At 43.6% G+C, this 20,527-nt stretch overlaps 1 protein-coding gene across 3 annotated transcripts in view; it reads left to right on the top strand.

Annotated features, from left to right (window-relative positions):
- Window positions 1–3,171: 3,171 nt before the first annotated feature.
- The window catches only part of MCOLN2 (mucolipin TRP cation channel 2), a 61,336-nt gene continuing 43,980 nt past the window's right edge, over window positions 3,172–20,527 (top strand). For all 3 annotated transcript variants that reach the window (XM_070405489.1, XM_070405490.1, XM_070405488.1), the window contains exon 1: window positions 3,172–3,251. In XM_070405489.1, the coding sequence (XP_070261590.1) occupies window positions 3,175–3,251 (77 nt within the window). In that variant the 5' untranslated portion in view covers window positions 3,172–3,174. The remainder of the gene's footprint in view (window positions 3,252–20,527) is intronic.

Raw genomic sequence — 20,527 nt, 5'->3', positions numbered from 1 at the left:
AATTGACTTAGTTACATAGAAAACTTGAGCTGCCTTTCTATCTCTCACCACATACAAATTTGAAGTATAATGGACTTTGATGAGAAAGAATGTAAATAAAAACGAAATAATGTAAAAAAATGCAGAAAAAGATTTGTGACTTAGGGGTTGAGTAACCCTTCTTAAGATTGCAAAAACACAAGTCATGTGGATTAATATTCTTAATCTAGGTTTCATAATATCAAGTAAGAACTTCCATTCCAGGAAGAACACCATGGACAAAGTTGAGACAGGTGAATTCTGGAAGGAGATACAGTATTTACAATGTCTACAACTGGCAAGGGATTGATATCTACTAAGTACAAAGACTGCTTGCACATCAATAAAAATGGAAAAGGATGTGAACAGTAAGTAAATAAAAGGCAGCAGTGTTTCTCCTGTTTTGCTTGTATTTTCTCCACATAAACTTCACAGTGAATATTATTCTTGCCAGCCTATCCCAGAAAATTAATGCATTTTTACTATTAGCCTGTCTGATATTTCCTAGACTTAAAAAAAATTCCCCATTTAACATTGTAAATCAATTAAACTTTCATATGAAGGCAACCTGCTAGAGAAATTCCAGGTCTATAAATTTAAAATTCCTTTTTATAGTATACTATTGAGCACAAGGTCCTTGTGTTATGTGGTTACTGGTCATTACAGATTTGAGTCTGGGTGCATAGCTTTTTGTACTATGCAGTACAGAACAGAACACAGGTATTTGAAAGAAACAAAGCATAGCACAAAACAATGACCATCACTGCCAGTGAGAAATGTGAGCTAGGATGTACCATAAGCACTGAGTTTTGAAAGTGAAAAACATTATGCCTATTGTGTTCTAACTCACTAATTACAGAATGATTAGATTAGGTACCTAGAAACTATAATTCATTGTCTTTCAGGTTGTATAATACAGCCATCGGACTCAAGTATTTTCCATTCTCACTCTCCTCCCCTTTTCTCCATCCTCAAATCCCTCGTACTCTCAAGTTCAATATTGCATGGACCAGCAGTGTCAGTAAATTCTAGGTAGAAATACAAAACTTCAAGTCCTCTTCCAGACCTACTGAATCAGAGTGGGCTTCAATAAGATGTTTCATTTGCACATTAAAATATCTCAACACGTGGAGCTCCCGTTTGCAACTATTTTCCCTCAACAGGGTTCTATAAGAAGTTACTTTCCTTTACCTGTTGTTAACATATGCATTTGGCTGTTTATGTACATGCATCTTGGCTCCACTTTGTGCAACTATTTATAGATTGTTACAGGTGTGCAGCTGTTGACAGAAACTTCTCCAGATCAGGAAAGCTGTTGAAGGGCAGCAACTGTTCATCATGTCTTTGTCAGTGTAGCAGTGTCGTGAGAATAAACGTTTTTGGAGACTCAACCACGGGAATAGAAATCTTGGGCATACTACACACTCTGTTGGCGACCTCCGGGAAGTAACTTCAACTTCTCTAAAACCACTTCCTCATTTCAAAAGAGAGACGACAGTACAGCGTGCTGAGCATTCAATGAGATAACACGAAAATCAATCTGCCTACCTAGTAGGCGCTCAAATACTCCGGTCTCAGAAGCAGAGCCCTTGCACTTGGTAAACGTTCTTAGTAAATGCAATATTAACAATTAGTGTCCTTTTTAACTACCTGCTGGTACGCTATTGTGTAGAATTGCCAGGGCTTATAATGAGAAGTGTGCTGATACAAAAAAAAAAAAAAGTTATCCCACTTTACAATTTCTTACTGGAATGATTGTCCCTCGCGGTGTCCTTGCATTTTGAGGTTACTAGGACCGTCCCTTCATGATCGCTTTTCTCCCCCAACACTCTCCAGTCAAACCACTGTCCGCCTCCTTCACAGGGGTCCCCACCCTCCCCACAAGCATCCCCACCTTGCCCACAAGAACAGCGCTGTAACATTTCCGCCTCGTTTCTTCTAAAAAGGAACCTAACCGCACCGCTTTTGCGCCCACCTTCGGCGACTGTGACTACATAAACGGGATCCTTCAAGCCCCTCTGTACCCAGTAGGCACCTCTGGCGAAAGGGGCTCTAAAATAAGGCATCTTTGCCTATTGGAAGTGACTTTCAAAAGAGAGTCAATTGTGTGTGCTTTAATGTACTTTATTCTGTCCAACTGCTTCCACCTGGAGATGCATATATACTAAAGTAATCACCCGGCAGAGTCGGCTTTGCCCTGGCTACACTCACAGACCTTTTAGACAGTTGCCGATCCAAACAGCCTGGAACTCGGGACCTGCAGTAGCTGCCGCTGCCACCTGACGAGTAGGCATAGCCGACGCCCTCGGAAGGAGCCCGCTGGCCGGGCCCAAACTGCCAGGCCAACACCACCCTCAGCGGAACATGGCGTTTGGTCCGGAGCCCTCCGCCCTCATCTCTGAGATTCACGTCGGGTTTCCCACAGGCACCTTCCGTTCGGCCACGCGGAGGAAAGGGCCGGGGAGGCTGCAGCCGGAAGCCGGCTCAGCGAGTCCCGGGCTTGGGGGTGCGGGTCTCGCCGTCCCCGGGCGCCAGCAGGGGCCACGCGGGCTCGCTGCCCGCTCTGGGGCCGCCCTAGCCGCCCCACGCAACCAGAAGGCGATTCGTTCTCCTTTCCCTTGGGCGCGGGTAGCTCTTTTAGCATCCCTGAAACAGGGTCCCGGTCACGGAGTTTTGTGAGCGTGCACGTCGGAAAAACAAGCAAGCAAACAAACAAAAACCCACTGCGCTGCAACGAATGAACTTGTCAAGGAGCGCGAGGTCCCACAGGGGAGGGGCCGGTGCTTCTCCGTGCATCACAGTACCCAGCACCCGGCGTGGCGCTCCGAGTGCGTCCTGAACGCTTCTAAAGGGACGCGGCTAAAGGCATGGACACTGGCACGGGCAGGAAAACCAGGGGAGCGGAGACGGCGGAAGGGAGGACGGACGGCAGAGGCTCGGAGGGCTGGGATGCGCGGCCCCGCCGCCCGGGGGCGGAGTGCAGAGCGGCGCCCGGACCCCTTCGGAGGCGCGGCTCCCAGTCCTCCCCCCGCAGACCAGCAGGCGGCGGCGCGGGCCGGCCGCGGGACACCCCGACGTAAGCGTGAGCGCCGGGGCGAGGCCCAGGCAGGTGCAACGGCCCGCCCTCGGCTCCTCTGCTGCGGCGCGGGGGCCACCATGCCTCGCGGAGCGGAGGCGCTGGACCTGGCCGAGTGGAGCACAGCCCCAGGCCTGTCCTGGGGGCCGGGCCGCAGGTCAGTACCCCGGGGCGCGCCACGGGCCCCTCCATCCACGGTCCCTCCCAGAGATGCCACCGCCGCCCCCTTCCCCGGCTGCTTTCTCCTCGGTCTTCGCGCGCCCGCGCCTCCTTCCCGTCTCCCACCTCCGGCTCCTGGAGCCGCATCGCTGCTTCCCGCCTCCCCGAGAGACTGGCTCGCGACACGTGGAAAAAAGTCTCCCAGGAAAAGGTCTCCCCCGGGCGGGGAGCGGCGGGGCGGAGGTGGGGACCCGAGGCGGGGCGAGCGCAGTTCAGCCCGCAGCCCGGCGCCGGCCCCGCTGACAGCGCGCCGGGGGCCGCCCGCCTGTCCGCCGGGGCTGAGGTCTGCGCGGCGGCAGGAGGGTAAGAAGAGGGCGAAGCGGGGCGGGTGGGCGGGGTGGGCGGGGGGGGGGGGAGGGTTGGTGGAGGCTCCTGGATGCGCCCAAAGCAGGGAGGCGGTCCGTCTAGACGACCTGCCTGTGCCAGGAAGGTGTTTCCTGCTCCGAACCCGAGAGCCGTGGAAAGTTTGGAAGGCGGAGGCCTGGCCTGGCTGCCCTGTCCTCTGCCCCAGGCCAGGGAGCCCGACAGAGGTGGCAGCTTGGAGCACTGACCTGGGGCCCCCGGGGCTGCGCCACCGGCTGCACTGACCCTTTCAGGGTGGCCGTCAGGCGAGGCGCGGGAGCTGCGCCCTCGGGCATGTGGGACCCTGCAGACATCCTGACGGCTTTCCCGGTCTAGACTGGAGCCGTCCTGCTGCCCGGGGGACGCTCAGGTTAACTGCCAGCAGCTAGTTCAGGGAGGCTGGGCTCTGCCTTCCGGAACAAACAGGCCTTTTCCTCAGGTGGGAGGGTTGCAGTGTGGTTAACCTCAAGGCCTCTGCCTCATGAAAAGGGTACAGTGCAGCCAGCGGCGCTTCCCCCGGGCCCCACGTCAGTGGTCAAAGCTGCCACCAGCCAGCCGCGCGGCTGCGTCTGGGCATGATGAGTACAAAGGGGCCTTGGGGCCTTGGCTCTCTGTTCCCTCCTTGCAAAACAAATCTAGTGGTGGGTCGTTAAACTTTCTTAAAATAGAAGAGAGACTTCCCTGCCTTGCCTGCACGGCGCTCGCAATATTATAAGTGGGCTTAAGGCTAGCAAGGAAAGCCAGACGTCACAGAGGAGGATTTGCGGGATCCCTCGTGGCTGCCCAGAGGAGTATTTCATGACCCAAGCAAGTGGGCCATGTATTTTGTAGACTCTTGAAAGACCAATTTTGGAGTAGAAGACGTAATTTAGGTGCAACTTTTTGCAACAAAATAACTGGATATCGTGTAACTTATAAACTATATCCTTTAATGCTGGGTGTCTATTTAATGGGGCAGATAGGTAGAATATATATATTCCTTCCTAAAAGGGCTGTCCGTAACAGGTGAGGAGCAAATTGACTCAGGGTTCATTCACCCACTGTCTTCTGCTTACATTGATAAGCAGGTTTGTGCTGATGGTGGGTGTGGTACTATTACCTTTCTATCTTTTTCCCTCAAGTCCAGTATTTTTCTTAGCACATTTCCTTCAGGACTTAAACGGTTTATTATATCCAGTGAGAATCTTCAGAAGTTCCCATTCTTACAACATGGGAGGACACCCATTTGGGTGTGCCTATAAATAGCTTTTGAAGGGATCCAAATTTGAAAAATACTATGTACAATACCAATGAACAATAGAAGCTTGCGTGTCTTTGTAAACTGAGAATGGAAGAAGGGGTCAGTGAGGGGGAGGTAGGAGAGGCTGTGGGTGTCAGGACGCAGATTCTGATATTTTCTGTTGAAGGGGCCAACAATCTCCTCCCCAGAGGCCGGATATGGACTTCACACTTTAGAAATTGCTCACCACCTTTGTGATGCGCTAACCAAACAGCACAAGTTAGGGGCATCTGGTAGCTTCTTCCTACTGAGCCCAGCAATCTCAACATGTTAGCTCATCTTCCTCTTCAGACTTTAAGGCCAGTCAAACTCTCCTTGCCCAGAAACTTCCCTTCTCCTTTTATGAGAACTTCCCATAAACCAGGCTCCGTGGCCAGGACCCTTCAACACCAGGCACCTTTCCCACACTTCCCCTGGCCGTTCCCCTGCAGAGGCCACAATAATAGTGCCAATTTTATTTAACCTCCTGCAGTTAAAATGTGATAAATCCCCGATGCAGTGCTTAAAGAGGCCTCATTCTTTTCTCCCAAGGAGAAGCATATCAAAAGTATTATTTTAAACAAAATAATACATATGAAATATCTTTTTAAAAATACATTTTTATTGATTTCAGAGAGAAAGGGAGAGGAAGAGAGAAAAACATCAATGCTGAGAGACAATCATTGATCAGCTACCTCCTGCATCCCTCCACTGCCTCCTGTACGTCCTCCGCTGCATGCCCCCCAATGGGGATCGAACCCTACAACTGGAACATGTGCCCTGACCATGACCTCCTGTTTCATAGGTCGACGCTCAACCACTGAGCCACACCAGCAGGGCCATATGAAATATCACAAAGAAGCAAGTACTGGTAAGAAGAATAGGAAGAGAGAAGTTCTTAACATAGTGGCAGAGAATACAGAACCAAGTCAGGGTCGACCGTCTTTAGAAACTAATCTCTTTGGCTAGGTCTCTAATAGGAAAGTGAAACCCTGAATAAGACAATTCTTAAAACAGGTGGCTTCTTCTGGCTCCAATTTTCAAAGTGAAAACAGTGATCAAAGAAAACCCCTTTGGCTATGAAGATTAAAAGGGGAATCTTCCTGAGGCTGGACTATTAGTCACCTTTAGCTGAAGCCTGGAGTCTAATCTTAGTTCTGAAGAATGAAATCAGCTGAGCTCTTATAGCACCTGTTATGAGAAAAGCCATTTTATTCTCAGACTTCATTTTCTTTGTCAAACTGCAATATTCTTTTCCCTATCAAGTGTTTTAAAGCTTGTTATTTGTTTACTTGTTTGCTTACTTTGGCAGTCTTCTGGGGTTTTTCCTTCCCACTTTCCTCATCCTGCCTGTAGCTGAGGTTTCTCTGCTTTGTGTGTGGGCCCCTGCCCCCTGCTCCCCAGGGTGACAAGCCCTTAGCCAGAGGGACTGCTTCCTTTCTTCTCCTCTGAAGGTTGAATCTTATCATCTCCCCTGGAATAAATCCTGTGGTTTCCGTCTAAAACATCTGTCAGGCAATAACTGGTGACTAGTGAGGCTAAGGATTCTGGGAAATTATCTTTAGTGTCTGTAATTACAGAAGAACCACAATTTAAATGGTGGGTTTTTAAAGAAAATTGTATCCCCTATAGCAACTAGAGGGAATTGCTAGAAATAGGGTGACTTTAGGGACTTCCCAACTGACACTGAAGGAGGCCTGTCTAAAAATAAGGTAAATTCAGTCAATGTTTTGAGGAAAAAATATTATTTATAATTTTATAACTTCTTTTAATTTTACATTTACTTACAGAGTGTTATTAGCATGACCTGTTAAACTGGGCACATACTGAAAATGTTAGAGAAAGAAAACTGTAAGAAATGCCATGATTCCAGTCATCATCTTCAGCTTTAACTTCATTTGAAATCTGGTATTGCTGAGAAATAGAGTTTTGTTTTTCTTATTTCTGACCCAGAAAGCTGATTCTTCAGGATGTATTTTCAAAGGGGGCGAGGCTTGTTCACAACCAGCACTTGCAAAAATGTGTGACTGTACTTCTGCTTTCCTGCTGGCCCAACACAGCCAGTGGGGATGGGAGGTGGTGGAATAGGAGCTCAGCAGCATGACTCTCTTTAGGGAAATTCCTACAGCGTGTAGCATGCTCATCTTTTATGGGTGGCCCTCGTGGGAAAGGAAAAGCCCCTACAGTCTTTCTTCTGGGTGCTTCTCAGGAGTAGACTGACCCATGGTTTTGATTTTATGTTCTGAGAGCTGTGCTGAGAAGGTAACTAAAGTTTCTTTCTCTGACTTTTTTTTTTTCTTTAACTTCCTTTAATTGGGGCTCAACTACCCCAGAGCCTCAGAGAACTGGACACATCTCTCTCTCTCCCCCTTCTCTTCCTTTTTCTCCCTCTTTCGTGAGATTAGCAAATCATGAGCTAATCAATCCACTGTAGGAATTTAGAATAAATTAAAAAAAAACAAAACCCTGCCCGGTCAGTGTGGTTCAGTGGTTGAGTGTCCACCTATGAACCAGGAGGTCACAGTTTGACTCCTGGCCAGGGCACATGCCCAGGTTGTCGGCTCGATCCCTAGTAGGGGGTGTGCAGGAGGCAGCTGATCAGTGATTCTCTCTCATCATTGATGTTTCTCTTTCCCCTCCTGAAATCAATAAAAATATATAAAAAAAAGAAACAAACAAAAAACATGTGGGAGTTGCTTGAGATTGGTCTAAATAAAATCTTCCAACTGCCAGATTGCAGTGTCATTCACCCTGGGCCAACATGGTCATTGTTGTGGAAACGCTGAATTTTAGTCTCTGCATTCCACCACCCATACACCACTTATAAACTAAGGACAGGGAAATACTTGATTACCTGATGCATATTATTTGACCCTTTCTTTTTGAAATAGCTTATTTTAACTCATAATAGCTCAAGATTTCACATGTTAATTGCCAAAGAAAATATGGAAAACCTGAAGAAAATTAAGATGACCCTAATACTATTTCAGAGAGAGTAGCAAGATTTTTTTTCTGGTTTGGACCTTTAGCCTTTTAAAATGTCTACAATACAGATATAAATATCAACATTTTTTGAAAATGGAATCTCAATGTATTTACATTATAATTTTAAAAAAATTTAACAATATGTCACAGACATTTTTAAGTCAATACAAAGTTACAATGAACTTTTTGTAATCATCATTTTGACTGGTTATTTTCATTAACATTTGTAGTATAATTCCATAGAAGTTTGATTTCTAGATTACAGATATTCTTCTAGGAACTGCCCAAGTGCCCTTCAAAAATGTACATTTTTCGTTTTTTTCATTATTGTTGTTAAATATTTACTGGCTTGTTCAGATCTCTTGCCAATTATTATATTGGGTTGTGTTTTCCTTATTAATAATTTGGAACTATCTACAAGTAATAGTAAACTTTTGCTGTTTAAATATATTGCAATTTCCCAGTCAAATTTTTTGTGTTAAGATCTGTCAGTCATTTTCATGGCTTCTGATTTTTGTCTTGCTTTGAAAGGCATGTTAAATTACATATATATATGTACATATACATATATATACATACACATACACACACATATACATACACTATACATATGTACATACTAGTATATTTAGGTCTGTATCTTATACTTTATTTTATTACTTTTAAAAATCTTTATTGTTGAAAGTATTACATATGTCCCCTTTTTTTTCCTCCATTGATCCCTTCTAGGCCCCCTCTCCAGGCCTTCACTACACTATTGTCTATGTTGATGGGTTATGCATTAATGCATACAAGTTATTTGGTTAATCTCTTCCCACCCACCCACCCCCACCTTTCCTCTGAGATTCAACAGTCTGTTCCATGTTTCTATTCTTTTATTTTTTTAATGTGTCTAAGTTTTATTTTTGTATTTGGCTTGAGGGAGGACTCTAAGTCTCTCCAATGAGTTCCAAATTTTCATAACAGTTCATTGACTAATGCATTCTTTGGAAAAATTTTAGGAATATTAACTGAAACAAAATAGGGTTTCCATCAGTAAACTAAGCAACTAAATTACCTAAATACATTTCAGTATATTTTAATTCAATTTTCATATCAACATTTTAGACTTTCTATTATTATTATATTGTTTTTATTATATTTGTATTATATTTGTTGTTGCTGTTGTTGTTGTTATTTGATCTTAATGGTACTGGCCAAAGTTCATGTACTCAGTTTTTGTCTCATTCATTGACTCATTTGTTTTTTCCAACAAATATTCATTGGACACCTATTATATGTTAGGTGCTCTGCTGTATGCTGTGCGATATAGTGTTAAGCAAGACTGAGTCTTCATGAAGTTCTCTTGTAGGGGAGATCAATAAAGATTGTGATCTCAATTATGAAGGCAATTAAGTGATGGCAATGGGGAAAGTAACTTTTATTTATTTTTTAAAATATGTTCTTATTGATCTTAGAGAGAGGAAGGGAGAGGGATAGAGAGAAATATCAATGAGAGACATCAATCGGCTGCCTCCCCACACCCTCTCCTGGGGATAGAATCTGCAACCCAGGTTTGTGCCCTGACCAGGAATTAAACCGGGGACCTCTTGATTCATGAGTCAGTGCTCAACCACTGGACCACACTGGGCAGGCAGAGATGTCCCCTTTAATAGAGTGCTCAATGAGTCCTCTCTGAAGAGGTGGCACTTGAGAGGAACAGGATGAGAAGGAGTCAGACAACAAGTAGCACCAGACAATGAAACTAAATGCAATGCCAGAGCAGGGGCTGTTCCAGGGCCAGGAAGGAGGCTGTGAGGTAGTGAGGAGGGGGGGAGAGGGTATGGGAAGGTGTGGGCAGGAGAATTTTAGCCGGTGGTGGAAAGGTTGGATTTTAGTCTGAGAGCAGGCGGAGGCTGCTAAAGGGTTTTAAACGGGAAAGTGATATCTGACTTCTGCTTTAAAAATTACTTCTCTAGCCCTAGCTGGTTTGGCTCGGTGGATAGAGCATCAGCCTATGGCCTGAAGGGTCCCAGGTTTGGTTCCGGTCAAGGGCATGTACCTTGGTTGCGGGTACATCCCCAGTAGCGGGTGTGCAGGAGGCAGCTGATCGATGTTTCTCTCTCTTTCATCGATGTTTCTAACTCTCTATCTCTCTCCCTTCCTCTCTGTAAAAAACCAGTAAAATTATATTTTAAAAAATTACTTCTTTTGCTACAATGTGGAGAATTGGGAGACTATCAGTTGTAAGGAGAGATGACAGAGCATGTAGAAGGGAGGCTGCAGTGGATATACAAGAGACACAGGGACCAATCCATGATGTATTTTTTAAAATATATATTTAAAATATATTGGGAAAGGGACGGAATGATAGAAGCATCAATGATGAGAGAGAATCATTGATCAGCTGCCTCCTGCACACCTCACACTGGGGATGGAGCCCAAAACCTGGGCATGTGCCCTATCTGGGAATCGAACGGCAATCCTCTGGTTCATAGGTCGACTCAACCACTGAGCCACGCCGGCCGGGCCATGATGTATTTGAAGGAAGACTTGATTGAGTGGATGTGAGGATTGGGGAAAAGGAGAAATCAACATCAGACTCTGTATTTGCTGCACATTAGAATCATGGGAAAGCTTAGCAACATCTCAGTGCCCACTTCATACCTGGGCGCCAATTAAATCAGAATGTCTAGGGCCTGGAAGCCAGGCACCTAAACCTCTGAAAATCCCCAGGTGGTTCTGTGCAGCCAAGGTGGCAGGATGAGGGATTATAGCTGAGAGATGCCCAGTGAGGCAGGAAAAAAAACAGGGAAGCAGGGAGTTCTAGAAGCAGAGAGAAGGGTGTCAAATGCTGCGGAGCCATTAAGTCCAGGCCTGGGAAGTGGAATCAGCAGTGTGTCAGTGGAGGAGAATGAATGGAAACCCAGTGTTTGCTCTAGAGAATCTAAAGCACAAAGATAACTTGAGGAGGTAAATGTTGGGTTCATTCGATCATGTAGCTTTACTTGTTTATTCCTTTCCATTTCAACAACGTGACCATTGAGAAGTCTCCTGAATTTATGGACTAGGATGCCATTGTTTTAAAATGATCACATTTAAACACACACACACACACACACACACACACACACACACACACACACACATATATATATATATTTCAAAGAGGAAGGGAGAGGGAGAGAGAGATAGAAACATCAGTGATGAGAGAGAATCATTGATTGGCTGCCTCCTGCATGCCCCTCACTGGGGATCAAGGCCATAACCCAGGGGTGTGTCCTGACCAGGAATCAAACCATGATCTCCTGGTTCATAGATGAACACTCAACCATTGAGTCACACCGGCCAGGCTGATCACACATTTTAAATAAGAGACATTATGTCTGAAATATTACTTTATTTGAACATAACATTTTCTTCATTCCTGACCATCTTACAGGCCATTACTCCTTCAGAAATATTAATTCAGGAATCAAGGAGGAACATTGGACAAAGGGGTCAGTAAAATTGGATTCTTGTTACTGGGGGCAAGTTGCAACCTCAGGGTACCTTAGTTGCCTCATTTGTACAATGAGAAGCCAGGAACAGGTAAAAGCCCAGGTGTCCAGGTGGTACCCACACCAACAAGGACAGGATCTCCGAGGGTGGGTGCTGGGCATCAGTGTTTTGAAGCACCTCAGGTGACTCAGTGTGCAGCCACGTTTGAAAACAGTGGCACTGAATTCTTCTCTAGGTCTGGTACCAAACTATTCTGTCCTTCACTATTGACATATTCCTTGCCCTCAACAAAATCAGGAAGGGGAGCGGGGGATAGAGGCTGGGCAGGCAGCTAGCAGTGTCTGCCACAGGAAGTTTCAAAATTGACCTTCCAGGTTTGCTTTCACAGGAAGGGTTTGAAGGACACTCTCCACAGAAATGAGGGAGCAAAGAAAGAGGTGGAGATGGGATCCAGGAAATGTGGAACTTGATTTAGGAAGGAGGTGAAGGGCATTCCCACACTGAGGGACCTGGATAGGGGTGAGACAGTAACCAGTGTAGGTTGGAGCAGGAGGATGAGGGCTCCAGGAATGAAGCCCCTGGGGGAGAAAGAAGTCAACAGGATTCCCCAAACTTGTTGGAATGAATTGAGAGGAGCTGGCAGACTCAGCCAGAGTTTGGTGATAGAGTTCTGGATGGGATGTAGAAAACTAAGCAAATGGGGGAAAAGACAACTCCAAAAAAATTTTTTTTACCAGAAAGAATATAAAACCATAGTGTACTAATAGCTCAATTGTGAAGAATATATGCATATTTGCTTCAAAATTATGAATGTTAATTTACCCCAAAATTGTATTAAAACTTTAATGGAAATATGGAGAGATGGAAATGCATGTATTTGCTGGTGAGGGGCAGATAATCCATATTTTTCATAGGAGGATATACATTGATAATCCCCAAAAGAGGAAAAATAGTAGAATAGTATTATTTATAAATATTAAATAACTGAGAAAATTAGAGAAAAGTGGTTGTCTCTAAGGGGCAGAAATCAGGGATAAGGTTTGTTATAGTCTATTTAAAATTATGACCAGAATTAAGTTGGCGGGGGTGGGGGTGGGGGGAATGACAGTGGGAAGGCAGGTGGGACCAGATGGTGCAGATCTACACAGACGTCAGTTCCTGGTTTGGGCCCCAGAAGCTGGTGGTACCATGCCCTGTGATGAGGATACAGGAAGAAGGAGAGATTTGTGTAGTGGTTCATGCTGCCTCCCCTGCTCCATCCTCTGTGACTAGAAAGAGCTAGTTGTAAATTAGAAAGAACATCCTACTCTAGTGTCGCCACATCCATACATGATACCTAAACAGGTCTGATAGGAAAAGGAATGCCTGTCAAGGTTATTTTCTACTTATTTGTTGGAGCCAGGGGACCAAACATCAGTTTCTCCCAAGCTCATGAGTTTATCGTATCAGCTGGGATAACAAAAGGACAACCACCTCTACGGTGTGGTGGGAGCTCTGAAACACTAGAGAAGTAGTTTCAAATATTTTTGAAAACTTATCCCCATTGGTTAAAAGAACATCCACCCTCTCTGAATGTGTATTTATTTATATTTTTGTGTTCAGAACCATATGGATTATAAAAAAGGTAAAGTGAACATTTTAAGGAGTGAGATAGTTAAGGATGTTAAAATGAATTACTATATGCAGTGATTTTCTGATATTATTATAACTTCCTAGTATCATTAGCTAATATGTTAGGACACAGTATATATTTGTAGGGCCAGGCATTTAATAATTGTAGATTTAGCTGATATTTTATTTTATTTTTTTAATAAAGTTCATATTCTTTTTCTAAAAAAATATTTTTATTGATTTCATAGAGGAAGAGAGAGAGAGAGATAGAAACATCAATGACGAGAGAGAATGCCCCACACTGGGGATTGAGACCGCATCCTGGGCATGTGCCCTGACCTGGAATCGAACCGTGACCTCATAGGTTGATGCTCAATCACTGAGCCATGCCCGCCGGGCATTTGCAATAATCTTTATGCCCCTTGCCCTTTTTAATGAAGGTTAATATACTCTAAAAATGCTTAAATGGACCCACATAAACCCTAAGTGGTGGGGATGCACTGAAAAACAGTGAGGGAGCCATCATTACCCTCCTACTTTAGGGATGAGCACTCTTCCCAGGATGCCTTGTATACCCAAGTGAAACACAGGCATCTGGCATTCTGACCAAGTGAGGGCATTGTAGGTGTGAAATGTAATAATTCATATATTGCAACTTGTAAATTTTAACTCCTCTCTGCTAGGTTAATACAGTTAGAAGCCCTAATTCTTTCTTCTCACGTACCAGTGAATGGTCTTGCAAACCCTCTTATGTGCCTGCACCCCACTTTGGAAGGCTTTGGAAACAAACTTTCACATCTCTTTTTGAGGTTAAGCAGCATACAAACTGAAAAGCAACAGCACCTGTGCTGGTTAGCTTATTTGCTGAGCAGATTGTGCCAGTGGTACAAGGTACCATCTTTGAAACTGGTGTGTGCATTTTTCTAGGACAAAGACCCAAAACCTTCACAGGTTCTCATAAGGGTTCATGACTCCAATGAGGTTAAGAATTGCTGGTAACTTGCTTTTTCAAAACATTAAGCTTCCGTAGATCTTTCGGTCATTGATTTGATAATGTTGGAATTATTTTGGTCACGTTATAACCTTAAAATTAACTGACATCACACGGTTCTGATTATTTAGAGACAGAATAGGTTTCCTTAATGACCCATGGTAGCTTTTCCCCGGACTTCTCACCACAGTACCAGTCTCAGGCTTCTTTACTAAGTCCTGTTTACTTTTCCATTCAAGCATCGCTAGCTTTTATGTAGCCTACTATGTGGGTGACTTTTCATTCTACTCTAAATCTTGTTTTTATGCTTACAAATACTGTACTTTCTTCCTTTGATATTTTGGTCTTTAATGGTGCCATTTATTAAACTTATACAAATCCAGGTCATTCCATTCTTATAGTTTAGTGAAACAAATAATTCATAAGAGTCATGATTGCTCTTATTTATTCCATGTGTTGCCCTGCAGTTGATGGGTCGCTGTAATTGAAATCATTGATTTCTGTTCCTTGACTGGTTTTATGGTACAGTCACTTTCACTTCCCCTGAGTTGTGTTACAAGTTAGCATCTTTCTGTCCTTTTATAAACCTGTTGGTGATTATCATCATGTGTGAGGAAAGTGGCAGCATTTCTCCTCCTGACTTTATTCTTTTTTTAAAAATTAAATCTTTATTGTTCAGATTATTACAGTTGTTCCTGTTTTTCCCTCATAGCTCCCCTCCCCCCAGTTCCCACCCCACCTTCTGCCCTTACCGCACCCCCCCACTGTCCTCATCCATAGGTGTATGATTTTTGTCCAGTCTCTTCCTGCACCCCCATACCCCTTTCCCCCCTGAGAATAGTCAGTCCACTCCCTTTCTATGCCCCTGATTCTATTATATTCACCAGTTTATTCTGTTCATCAGATTATTTATTCACTTGATTTTTAGATTCACTTGTTGATAGATGTGTATTTGTTGCTCATAATTTGTATCTTTACTTTTTTCTTCTTCTTCCTATTCTTTTTTTTTTTTTAATATATTTTATTGATTTTTCACAGAGAGGAAGGGAGAGAGACAGAGAGTCAGAAACATCGATGAGAGAGAAACATCGACCAGCTGCCTCCTGCACATCTCCCACTGGAGATGTGCCCGCAACCCAGGTACATGCCCTTGACCGGAATCGAACCCGGGACCCTTCAGTCCGCAGGCCGACGCTCTATCCACTGAGCCAAACCGGTTTCGGCTTCTTCTTCCTATTCTTAAAGGATACCTTTCAGCATTTCATATAATACTGGTTTGGTGGTGATGAACTCCTTTAGCTTTTCCTTATCTGTGAAGCTCTTTATCTGACCTTCAATTCTGAATGATAGCTTTGCTGGGTAAAGTGCTCTTGGTTGTAGGTTCTTGGTATTCATCACTTTGAATATTTCTTGCCACTCCCTTCTGGCCTGCATAGTTTCTGTTGAGAAATCAGCTGACAGTCGTATGGGTACTCCCTTGTAGGTAACTGACTGTTTTTCTCTTGCTGCTTTTAAGATTCTCTCTTTGTCTTTTGCTCTTGGCATTTTAATTAGGATGTGTCTTGGTGTGGTCCTCTTTGGATTCCTTTTGTTTGGGGTTCTCTGCTCTTCCTGGACTTGGAAGTCCATTCCTTTCACCAGGTAGGGGAAGTTTTCTGTCATTATTTCTTCAAATAGGTTTTCAATATCTTGCTCTCTCTCTTCTTCTGGCACCCCCATAATTCGGATGTTGGTATGCTTGAAGTTGTCCCAGGCTCCTTACACTATCTTCATATTTTTGGATTCTTTTTTTCTTTCTTTTTTTCCAGGTGGGTGTTTTTTTTGCTTCTTCGTATTTCAAATCTTTGACTTGATTCTTGCATCCTCTAGTCTGCTGTGGGAACTCTGTATAATATTCTTTATTTCAGTCAGTGTATGCTTAATTTCTAGTTGGTCCTTTTTCATAACCTCGAGAGTCTCACTAGATTTCTTGAGGGTCTTACTAAATTTATCTGCGGTTTCTAGAAAATTCTTGAAAAACCTTATAAGTGTGGTTTTGAACTCTATATCCAGTAGTTTGCTTTCCTCCATTTCTGTCATTTGTGACCTGTTTCTTTGTCTCTGCATTTTTTTATGCTTCCCTGTGTTGATAGAGTGGCTTTCTGTGCTAGGTGTCCTATAGGGCCCAGTGGCTCAGCCTCCGCAATTACCTGAGGTGGACACTCTTGGTGCACCCCTTTGTGGGCTTTGTGCACAGTCTTGTTGTAGTTAAGCCTTGATTGTTGTAGGTATCACTGGGAGGGATTGACCTCCAGGCCAATTGGCTGTGAGAATCAGCTGTGTCTGTAGTGGGAGAACTTCTGTGCTGGAGACACCCTTATGGGGCAAGACTTGCTTCAGTAGGGCTTTGGTGCTCACTGAGTCTGCCCCCTGAGTGTGTCCCTTATGGATCTGAGGAGTTATAATCTGGATGGTCCCACTCTGACCACTGGGTATGCTGGCTCTTGGATCTCTAAGGAGAGGTGCTAATTTAGCCTCTGCCTGAGGCTACCTAGCAGGAGCTATGGAGAGATCTGCAGATTCCTCTTCTTTGTTTGGGGTTTGGAGGTGCCCAGATGAGGCCCAGCTGTGAAGCAATGCAAGCTGCTGTAGGGCCTTGGGCCTTCTTTTGGAAGTTCTGGGTCTCTCTGACCCAGCTGCAGTTTGTTAGGTAATTTTAGATTGCAAAGGGCCAGGCCTTTCATATGCAAAAGCCTCTGCGCACAGCTTGGGTGGGGCGGGGGTCTCAGGGGATCAACAGGGTGGATCAAGCAGCTATGGCTGCTCCTCAGTCCTACCCTAAGGGGCCCCGAGTCTGTGTCCTGGTAATCGCTGCAAGCACCTCTGAGAGAAAGCCGCCCTCGAGTTCCACCCAATGCCAGACAGTCCAGTTTCTCCCCGTATGAGTCTGGGTCCCCAGAGACTCGCCCGGAACTGGAGTTCAGAGCAGTCAGGAGCTTGAGACTCCCTCCCGATTGAAAAAGACAACCGCGTCCGCAGTTGCCAGCCCTTTCCATGTGTGCCTCCGTACCTCTGCGCTTTACTTCCACAGCTCCTCTGAGTCTCAGTGTGTTTTTCTCTTTCCTTCTAGTTGTGGAATTTCTACTCAGCCATCCTTCCTGTGGTTCTGGATGATGTCCCTTTTGTCTTTTAGTTGTATTTTTGAAGTGGTTGTGTGAGGCAGCAATTTCCTGTGTTTACCTATGCCGCCATCTTGGTTTCTCTATTTCAGCTTCTTCCTGACTTTATTCTTGTACATAAAGTTGTGATTGGCAGCTTTCAAGGCTCCTATACTAAATACCCAGCCTGGTGCTCAGCAGTAGAGGGTGTTGGATAAGGAATGTTTTAGTCCTATGATGTTGTCCTGTCTCTCTCTCTCTTTCTCTCTCTCTCTCTCTCTCTTTTAGTAAATTTCCTTCTTTTCACTTCGCATTATTATTTTTTCCATTGTAGTTTTGTTACAGGAATAAGATGCGTGTGTGTGTGTGTGTGTGTGTGTGTGTGTGTGTTTAATACCCTTCACCTAACAGGGAACTAGGGCAAATTTACAAACTGGGAAGGGGAGCAAGAAAGAGCCCTCAGAAAAGAAAGATTAGAAAGCTTATACATTTATATTTTCCTTGAGATACTAGAATTTTTGAATCAGAATATCATTATCTTTTCTTTCAAACTTTATTTTTTATTTTTTTAAAATATATTTCATTGATTTTTTACAGAGAGGAAGGGAGAGCGATAGAGAGTTAGAAACATCGATGAGAAAGAAACATCGATCAGTTGCCTCCTGCACACCTCCCACTGGGGATGTGCCCGCAACTCAGGTACATGCCCTTGACCGGAATTGAACCTGGGACCTTTCAGTTCACAGGCCGATGCTCTATCCACTGAGCCAAACCGGTTTTGGCTCTTTCAAACTTTAGATGTTATTTCTAAGCTTAAGTTAAATTTATTAAAAGCCGCAATCTTGGAGTTCCAAAATGGCGGCAGAGTAAGTGGATGCTACACTGACACTCTCCCAGGGCTAAACTGGAAATACAACTAAAATTCAGAAGAACCACCTTGAAAAATCAAGTGAGGACTAGCTGGAGAGAACCCTGATAACCAAGGACGGAAAGAGGAGACTGCATAGAGACTGCTAGGAAGTGCGGAAGTGAGGAAGGGCTGGCCAGGTTCCCACAGACAGCAGCTGAAGGTCTGGAGGGATATCTCAGCTGTGGGGGGTTGCCACTGAGAACTCTGGGGTCTCAACTCCACTTGGGGCTCCCCAGCCCAAAACACCAAAAGTGAGAAAGGTGCCTATGTAAATCTTGTGAAAAGCAATGGAGTTGCTGACTGCCAGGGAGAGATGGCTAGAAATGCAGTCACCCTCTTAAAGGACCAATGTGCAAACTTTTGTGTACAGTCACTTTGGGCTTTGACAGAGGGAGGGCAGAGTGGACTAATGCTATGAGAGGAGAATCCAGGGTTGGGGGTGGGTCTCAGGTTAGAGCTCGGAAGGCAGCCATTCTTGTTTCTGGTGCCGAGCCATCCCCTCATACTGCAGAGGACATCTTCCTCAGGCAGTCATTTACCATTCAGGCCAATACCCCTGATGAACATAGACACTAAAATCCTCAATAAAATATTAGCAAATTGGATCCAGCATATATTCAAAAGATTATACACCATGACCAAGTGGGATTTATTCCAGGGATGCAAGGCTGGTACATTATTCCCAAATCAATAACATAATACATCACATAAACAAATTGAAAGACAAAATTAACACCCAGAAATTGAAGGCATTTTTATACACCAATAATGAATTCTCAGAAAAGAAACTAAAAAAAGCAATCCCACTTACTATTGCAACAAAAAAATTAAGATACTTAGAAATAACCAAGGAGGTAAAAGACTTGTATTCTGAAAACTACAGGACATTGAAGAAAGAGATAGAGGAAGATAAAGCATGTCCCAAAATTCACGCAAGAAGTAATTTTGATAGAAAACACAGGTTTATAATAAAAAATTGTAAATTTTTTATTGATTCATAAAGTATACAGTATAGGGTTATGTATGGAATAGAATATTGGGTAAATGGTCTCCACAGCTTTGCTGGCACATATGCACTCTTTTGTTGAAATTTTCCATGACTGAAATGCGGCTGCTCAGGCAATAACAGTTAATTGTGCTCGATATCGCAACATGATAACCCAGTTTTTTGTGCCTAAATTGCAAGATATGGATGGGGACGACATGTGGTTTCAACAAGATGGTGCCACATGCCATACAGCCTGAGAAACAATTCAATTACTGCATGAGTCATTTCCTGGTCGTGTAATTTCCCGTTTTGGTGATCAGAATTGGCCACATTTATGCAAAACGGTCATGGAAAATTTCAACAAAAGAGTGCATATGTGCCAGCAAAGCCATGGAGGCCATTTACCCGATATGCTATTCCATAAATAACCCTATACTGTATACTTTATGAATCAATAAAAAATGTACAATTTTTAATTATAAACCTGTGTTTTCTATCAAAATTACTTCTTGTGTGAATTTTGGGACACCCTTTATAAACAAGTAGAAGAATATAACATGTTCATGGATTGGTAGAATTAACATCGTTAAAATGTCCATACTACCCAAAGTAATCTGTAGAGTCAATGCAATCCCTATTAAAATATCAGTGGCATATTTCACAGATCTAGAACAAATACTCCAAAAATTTATATGAAACCTAAAAAGACCCAGAATAGCTACAGCAATCTTAAGAAAGAAGAACAAACTTGGAGGGATCACACTACCAGATATAAAGTTATACTACAAAACAACTGCAATCAAAATAGCCTGGTACTGGCACAAGAACAGGCATACAGATCAATGGAACAGAACAGAGATCCCAGAAATCGACCCAAACCATTATGCTCAATTAATTGACAAAGGATGCAAGAGCATAAAATGGAGTAAAAATAGTCTCTTCAATAAATGGTGTTGGGAAAATTGGACAGATACATGCAAAAAATAAAAAAGAAAGAAACTAGACCACCAACTTATACCATACACAAGAATAAACTCAAAATGGATAAAAGACTTTAAGTTGTGAAACCATAAAAATCTTTGAAGAAACCATAGGCAGCGAAATCTCAGACATGACTTGTAGAAATCTTTGCAGATACATTTCCTAGGGCAGTGATGGTGAACCTTTTGAGCTCGGTGTGCCAGCATTTTGAAAAACGCTAACTTAACTCTGGTGGTGTGTCACATATAGAAATTTTTTGATATTTGCAACCATAGTAAAACAAAGATTTATATTTTTGATATTTTATATATTTAAATGCCATTTAACAAAGAAAAATCAACCAAAAAAATGAGTTCGTGTGTCACCTCTGACACACATGTCATAGGTTCGCCATCACTGTCCTAGGGCAAGGGAAACAAAAGAGAAAATAAGAAAATGAGACTACATCAAGATAAAAAGTTTCTACACAATAAAAGAAACCATCAACAAAATAAAAAGGGAGCCCACTGTATAGGAGAACATATTAGTCAA

This window comes from Myotis yumanensis, unplaced genomic scaffold, assembly GCF_028538775.1.
Source record: "Myotis yumanensis isolate MYYU_CA2020_CCGP unplaced genomic scaffold, mMyoYum1.0.hap1 SCAF_2, whole genome shotgun sequence".
NCBI classification, from domain to species: Eukaryota; Metazoa; Chordata; class Mammalia; order Chiroptera; family Vespertilionidae; genus Myotis; species Myotis yumanensis.
This window is presented reverse-complemented; position numbering and strand designations above follow the sequence as displayed.